Genomic DNA, 5,857 nt, shown 5'->3' on the forward strand with positions numbered 1-5,857 from the left:
GGAAGAACTGGCACTCTTTCAAGGACTTGTTTGTGAGTACCATCCACAACAGGGCTGATCTGAAAGATTCCTCAAGATGCAGTACTTATTGTCGTACTTAGACGGCGATGCGAAGAAAATGGTAGCTCATTTCTATCAGCGATGCCAACTACCAGGAAGCCTGGGACACGCTAGAAGCACACTACGATAAAAAGAAGTACACGGTTTTTGCTCTGGTCCGAGAATTCATCGATCAACCATCAACGTCAACTGTGAGCGGACTGAAGAAGTTAGTAACCACATCGGATGACGTGATACGTCAGCTCAAGGCACTCGGAAACGAATTCGAATCAAGAGATCCGTGGCTTATTCACTTGCTGCTGGAAAAGGTCGACAAAGAAACACGATCACTATGGGCCCAGAAAATAATTGATGTCGATAATCCGATGTTCGCAGATTTTTTGGAGTTTTTACAAAAGCGCTGCGACGCACTTGAAACGTGCACAGCTTTCACAAAGCGACCAAATCAAGCAGACAACACAAAAAGGGACTGCGCAAAGGCACATATTAGTGAAAAGGTGCAATCATTCCATGCCAATACGTCATCGTCAGGGTGCGTCAAATGCTTGAAGGATCATCCGATCTATCACTGTGATCGATTCAAAGAAATGGAAGTGGCGGAGCGCAGAGAACTGGCACAAACAGCAAAGCTGTGCTTCAACTGTTTGCGCTCTTCCCACACAGCAAGGAAATTTCCCTCTAAATCGGTATGCCGTTTTGCGGACTGCAAGCAATGTCACCATACTCTGTTGTGCACACGAGAAGCAAGGCAAAAGGAAAGGAAATCGGAACAAGATCAGTCAAAGCGGGAAATTGGAGAAGAATTGGCTACGGCATCGGTGAATGTGAACTCAACACAGACTCACGAGGATGGACGCGAAATCACACTGCTGCCGACGGTGGTGACACAGGTAGCTGGAAGTGACGGTAAATTGTACGACGTAAGAGCTCTTGTTGACAGTGGCTCGCAGGTATCGCTCATCACAGAGGCGTGCGTAAAGCGCCTAGGTTTGAGGCGTAGCAACGCCACATTGGAAGTCACTGGAGTAAACGCAGAGGTTGTCGGCAAAACCGCCGGCAAGGTTACACTGGTGATCACACCACGCTTCGAGAAAGCAAGAAAGCTCGTCACACAAGCCTACGTACTGGGAAAACTAACGGCAACCCTGCCGTGTCAGCGATTTAATGTGTCAAATATGTCCTATTTGGAAGGACTGCAACTAGCCGACCCACAATTCAACAAGCCTGGGTCAATGGACATTATTCTTGGGGCCGACGTGTTTCTGTCCATCCTACAATCTGGACAGGTCAAGGATCACTACGGAAATCCTGTGGCACAGCGTTCCGTCTTCGGGTGGATGGTTGCAGGGAAAGTCTCAACAGACGAATGTGCCCATTCGTATCACTCGGTCATCAATCTGCATCAAGAGGTTGATATCGATCGGACTCTGCGGCTGTTTTGGGAAGATCAGGAGCTCCGTGAACCCAGGCAGCTAACTAAGGATGAACAAAAGTGGTTGAGGGTTTCAATTCCACTCTCACACGTTCTCAGGAAGGTCGCTTCATCGTCCGCTTACCAATGGATGATTCGAAGCTCAAACTTGGAGACTCTCTGGTCGCTGCTACCAGACGATTAAGGTTCATGGAACGCAGATTTGACAACGATAGTGGTTTCAAACAACGATACGTATCCTTCATGCAGGAATATCAGGAACTGGGACATATGAAGATTGTTCCACAAGAAGAAATTGACGTTGACTGCTCCCAGTCATATTACTTGCCACATCACGGAGTTATTAAAGAGGAGAGCGCCACTACCAAGCTCAGGGTGGTGTTCGATGGCTCAGCCGTTACCACAAGCGGAACATCACTGAACGATGTATTATTAGATGCCCCAAACATCAATGCGGATCTCTTCGAAGTGCTGCTACGATTCAGATCGTACCAGGTGGCATTCATAGCGGACATCGAGAAGATGTACCGCCAAGTTTTAGTTCATCCTAGCGGCACCGACTACACGCGCATCGTATGACGGGATTCCCCGGACAAACCCATCCAACATTTCCGACTGCTCACTGTTACTTATAGCTTGAAGAATTCAAGATTCCTGGCAATGGCAGCGTTGCACAAGGCAGCAGAAGCATTCGAGGTTAAGTATCCAGAAGCGGCAGAGCGAATTAAACGACACACTTACGTTGACGATCCAACATCTGGCGCGGACTCTGTGGAGAAGGCTAAGCGAATAATCAAGCAAATCAACGAGATACTTGGTGCGGCAGGTTTTACTCTCCGCAAATGGAGTTCAAACTCAGCTGAAGTATTAGAGTCTCTATCAGACATCAACAACAACTCGATGGCGATACAATTCCCGGATGAACGAAACACCGTGAAAGCCCTTGGGACGCATTGGGTTCCAGGAGAAGATGTCTTTACATTTAAGGTGACTATGGCAAACGACGGACCGAACACAAAACATCAACTGCTATCGGATTCTGCCAAACTGTTCGACCCATTCGGATGGTTTGCACCAGTGATAGTACGAGTCAAAATTCTCTACCAAAGGTGTTGGCTCTACGACCTTAACTGGCATGACGCATTACCTCCTGTCATCGAGGAGGCATGGATGGAAGTGAAAGAAAACCTACATCAGCTGGAGCAAATCAAGATACCAAGATGGGCGGCAAACTACAACGGCCGCATTGAACTACACGGGTTTTCTGACGCTTCAGAGGAGGCGTATGCTGCTGTGATATACTTGAGGTCAGTGGACAGCAACGGCGAGATCAATGTTACTCTACTGGCTGCGAAGACGAAGGTCGCTCCAGTTCGTCAAGTTTCAATACCGCGTCTGGAACTGAATGCAGCTGAATTGTTGGCAAAACTGATGAAGCACGTAGCAGAACCTTTCAAAAGATTCCACATCGAGCAATATGCCTGGACTGATTCCACCATTGTACTGCAGTGGTTATCCGATCACCCCCGCAAGTGGAATACGTACATAGCCAATAGAACTTCTTCGATTTTAGACATCTTGCCTAGGAAGCACTGGGCGCACGTCTCATCAAAGGATAATCCAGCAGACTGTGCTTCTCGAGGCATTTCTCCGCAAGAGCTTGTCAGCCATCCGATCTGGTGGACAGGTCCCGCATGGTTGTATGCCGCTTCGTCTAACTGGGGTCGAGACATGCCACACGACACATACGACGAGGAAACACTGGAGGTAAGAAAGCGTTTCCAATCTCTCAATGTTACGGTTAGTTTTCCAGCATCGAATAATGTCATCGAAAGAGAAATCCTGGAGAAAAGATCCGATCTTACCACGGCATGCTGGCAGCTCGCCCGTGTGAATAGATTCGTATCCAATATGAAGAGTTTGATTGGCGACACCAACAAAGTCACCGGTCCCATATTGCCATCGGAGCTGCATCGAGCTCGAATGAATTTCGTTCGACTAGCGCAGCAGGAGTTATACGAAGGAGAAATTAAAGCACTGATTCGTGGGGATGAAGTTCCTGCCAAATCCAGCATTTCGAGCTTGTACCCGTTTCTGGACGGCATCGGCATACTTAGAGTTGGGGGACGATTGCAGCATTCGATGTATTCCTACGATATCAAACATCCGATAATCCTATCGAAAGAGCACCGTTTCACAAAACTATTGGTAGAGGAAATCCACGTCAACAACTGTCATGCTGGGCCAACTTTGATCACAGCAACCATCAATCAACGATACTGGATCCAAGGATGTCAAACAGCCATCAAGCGAGTAATTCGGAAGTGCATGACGTGCTGTCGTCAGAAGGCGCAAGCTGCCAAGCAGCTTATGGGAAGTCTGCCAGCGTCTCGAGTAACAGCGTGTCGACCTTTCGCCCATGTTGGGGTGGATTATGCTGGCCCAATAATGGTGCGCTGCAGTAACACGCGAGGAGCACGATGTATGAAGGGATATATCGTCGTTTTTGTTTGCCTTTCAAGTAAAGCTATTCATTTGGAAGCCGCAAGCGATCTAACCACTGATACGTTTATAGGAGCCTTTAAGAGAATGATTGCGCGCCGTGGATACTGCAGTGAAATATGGTCGGATAATGGCACTAACCTGGTTGGAGCAGATCGACAATTGCAGGAAGTATATGAAATGGTGACAAAGCACGCCAAGCAAAAGGAGCACTTCTTCGCAAATTTAGGAATCCGTTGGCGATTTATACCACCAGCAAGCCCGCACCAGGGTGACATTTGGGAGGCTGTGGTGAAAAGCGCCAAAGAATTGCTACGACCAATCGTTGGTAATGAGAAGCTGACATACGAAGAACTGTCTACGGTATTATGTAAAGTGGAAGCCTGCCTTAATTCGAGACCCCTCGGCTCTATGTCGTCATGCCCTGACAGATTCGAGGCGCTCACGCCGGGCCATTTTTTGGTTGGCCAACCTCTTAATTCGTTGCCTGAACCAGACGTCACCCATCTCAGGATGAATATGCTCGATCGGTGGCAGCGAGTTCAACGATACACGCAGGACTTCTGGCAGCGCTGGCGAGATGAGTACATCGCTACACTGCAGCCCAGAGGGAAGTGGAAAACCAAGGAACAGAATTTGAATCCTGGACAACTCGTTCTCGTTAAAAACGATAATTGTCCGCCGTCAGCATGGGAGCTGGCTCGCATTGTCGCTGTACATCCAGATCAACAAGGATTAGTTCGCAACGTCACGCTGCGCAGAGGCAAGTCGGAATATCAGCGCTCTGTCCAGAAGTTATGTCCGCTTCCTGTTTGAGCCGTTGCCTCAAGGCGGGGTGGATGTTTATGATCATACATGCGTCGACCCCTCGGCGCCAACCAACAATTTATTTTCTGAAAACCCATGTATACATTTTTATATGAACAAACATAAATAAAAGGTTTCTCGTTGCAGTTGGTCGCGTTTTCAATTACGTCTTCCGGAACCCCGAAAGTATTCCGCGGAACGATTTACGGTCGTCTCGATTACGTTGCCGGTCCAGGTTCGCCCCTCCTGTTTAACTACGGTACATCTATCAATAATATTCATTGACCATAAAATGCACAGCTTTCTCGTTTTATGCATTGCATTCTCGAGTTTTATTATATTTTACTATTATTTTGAATAATCGATTTTGTCATGAATTGACGGCAACAAAATTGTTAGCAAAAGAAAATTATTTTAAAACAGAATCTCGTTGTAGGTATCTTACAAAATTATGACTCAATGAGAATATTAATAAAAAAAACTTCAAACCTGCCTGCAACGATCGATCAGTTCGCTAATTTGTATTTTCAGATTTAATATCATTTGCCGCTAACTCTTCAGTTAGTGCACCTTTTGTATCCGTTGTTACCGCAACATTTGCGTCTATTGGCCCAAAACTAAAACAAAACAAATGTTCAATTTGCCTTAAATATAACGGACATCGTGCACTTACCTATCAATATCGATGGGCTTAATGTCTCCGTCGTTATGCACATCGTCCTGATGCTTCTTCAGCAGACTCTTGTTGGCAAAAATCTCATCACATGGAATGCATTTGGGCTTCATTTTTCCACCATGCACATGATCCAGGTGCCTGCGCAATCCGTCTCGCCTAGTAAAAATCTTCTCGCAAATCTGGCAACCAAATCCCTGAAGCTGTTCGTTGTGATTTCGCCGATGGTGATAATACCGGGCATGAGTTTTGAAAATTTTACCACAATCCGGACATGGTTTTCCCTCGGGGAAAAATTTGCTCTTTCTTTTTCGTGTGCTGCTTTCCATCTGTTCCTTCGTGTCCGTGTTTTCCTTGTTAGCGTTTACGTTCAAATGATCTCC

General features: G+C 46.8%; 3 protein-coding genes across 3 annotated transcripts; 2 read left to right on the forward strand and 1 right to left on the reverse strand.

Annotated features, from left to right (window-relative positions):
* Window positions 1-155: 155 nt before the first annotated feature.
* LOC134202935 (uncharacterized) lies at window positions 156-2,071 on the forward strand (the record flags this gene model as incomplete). The annotated part of the gene is made up of 2 exons (XM_062677938.1): window positions 156-1,469; window positions 1,592-2,071. Coding segments are annotated over 2 exons (1,794 nt in total), but the record flags the coding sequence as incomplete, so codon positions are not given.
* Window positions 2,072-2,152: 81 nt separating this feature from the next.
* LOC134202933 (uncharacterized) lies at window positions 2,153-4,810 on the forward strand. Its single transcript, XM_062677937.1, has 2 exons — window positions 2,153-4,013; window positions 4,068-4,810. Exons 1-2 carry the CDS (start codon window positions 2,153-2,155, stop codon window positions 4,808-4,810), a joined length of 2,604 nt encoding a protein of 867 aa, XP_062533921.1.
* Window positions 4,811-5,089: 279 nt separating this feature from the next.
* LOC134202936 (zinc finger protein 468-like) lies at window positions 5,090-5,851 on the reverse strand. The gene is made up of 2 exons (XM_062677939.1): window positions 5,475-5,851; window positions 5,090-5,418 (listed from the first exon to the last, which is right to left on the reverse strand). The coding sequence occupies exons 1-2, from the start codon at window positions 5,801-5,803 to the stop codon at window positions 5,316-5,318; spliced, it is 432 nt and encodes a 143-aa protein (XP_062533923.1). The 5' UTR covers window positions 5,804-5,851; the 3' UTR covers window positions 5,090-5,315.
* Window positions 5,852-5,857: the final 6 nt, after the last annotated feature.

Source organism: Armigeres subalbatus, unplaced genomic scaffold (genome assembly GCF_024139115.2).
Source record: "Armigeres subalbatus isolate Guangzhou_Male unplaced genomic scaffold, GZ_Asu_2 Contig1537, whole genome shotgun sequence".
Lineage (NCBI taxonomy): Eukaryota > Metazoa > Arthropoda > Insecta > Diptera > Culicidae > Armigeres > Armigeres subalbatus.

Coding starts and splice junctions, on each gene's coding strand:
- LOC134202933 (XM_062677937.1), top strand. CDS start 2,153: ATGGCAGCGTTGCACAAGGCAGCAGAAGCATTCGAGGTTAAGTATCCA. Junction 4,014..4,067: donor CGTTTTTGTTTGCCTTTCAA/GTAAAGCTATTC, acceptor ATACGTTTATAG/GAGCCTTTAAGAGAATGATT.
- LOC134202936 (XM_062677939.1), bottom strand. CDS start 5,803: ATGGAAAGCAGCACACGAAAAAGAAAGAGCAAATTTTTCCCCGAGGGA. Junction 5,419..5,474: donor AAGCCCATCGATATTGATAG/GTAAGTGCACGA, acceptor GTTTTGTTTTAG/TTTTGGGCCAATAGACGCAA.